This window comes from Ips typographus, linkage group LG2, assembly GCF_016097725.1.
Source record: "Ips typographus isolate SLU linkage group LG2, UJ_Ityp_2.0, whole genome shotgun sequence".
Taxonomy (NCBI): Eukaryota; Metazoa; Arthropoda; class Insecta; order Coleoptera; family Curculionidae; genus Ips; species Ips typographus.
In genome coordinates this window covers 11939249-11940003 of record NC_138423.1, presented here as the reverse complement: position 1 = coordinate 11940003, position 755 = coordinate 11939249, and the positions used below count along the sequence as shown (strand labels likewise).

The 755-nt window shown below is 38.5% G+C and overlaps 1 protein-coding gene across 1 annotated transcript; it reads right to left on the bottom strand.

The window, feature by feature from the left end:
- Nucleotides 1–200: 200 nt before the first annotated feature.
- On the bottom strand, nucleotides 201–548 carry LOC145724016 (uncharacterized). Its single transcript, XM_081972086.1, has one exon. It carries the CDS (start codon nucleotides 546–548, stop codon nucleotides 201–203), a length of 348 nt encoding a protein of 115 aa, XP_081828212.1.
- Nucleotides 549–755: the final 207 nt, after the last annotated feature.

Here is a 755-nt window from a genome sequence, read left to right as displayed (position 1 = left end):
ACACCTTAAGCCTGGTTTATAAAACAAAATTTAAGCATTAACTTAAGTATATTAGCATTAAGAATTGAGCTAGAGGTTTTAAATTGTGATGTTCATAAACAAAATTTAACTTTAACTTTAAATTTTGCTGTAATACATAAATTGTATGTGTATTACATACTTTTTCTTCTTCTTATTCATATTTAAGATTTCGCGATCTTTTAGTTTTGCAGGTTCCTCTGGATAAGGTCCTGGGAGGTGGACTGCCAGCTGTCCTTCCATCTCTTAGGTGGTCTTCCGGGTGCTCTTTTCCCTATTGGTTTCCCTTCAAGTGCGATGCGTGGCAGTTTTTCCTCTTCCATTCCTCTCACGTGAGCGTACCAATATATTTTTCTTTGTCTTCCCCATCTTACGATATCTTGCACCCCACATTGTTCCCTAATGTCAGTTTTCTTAATTCGGTCTATTCTTGTTTTTTTTATTATAGTCCTGAGCGTTTTAATTTCTGCTACTCGAAGCATTCTTTTCGTTTTGTTGGTTTCTTCTCTGGTTTCTATTCCGTATGTCATGATTGGCCTGATACAAGTCTTATAGATCCTGACCTTGCTATCCTTTCGCATGCATTCGTTCGCCCATATTATCTGCCTTAAGCAGGCCGACATGGCAGACGCTTGGTTGATCTGGCTTCTTAGGAACTACACTGGGTCGTGATAACTAGTCAGATCCATACCCAGATATTTGAATTGGGAGACTTGATCGATGGTTTTGTCCTGCAT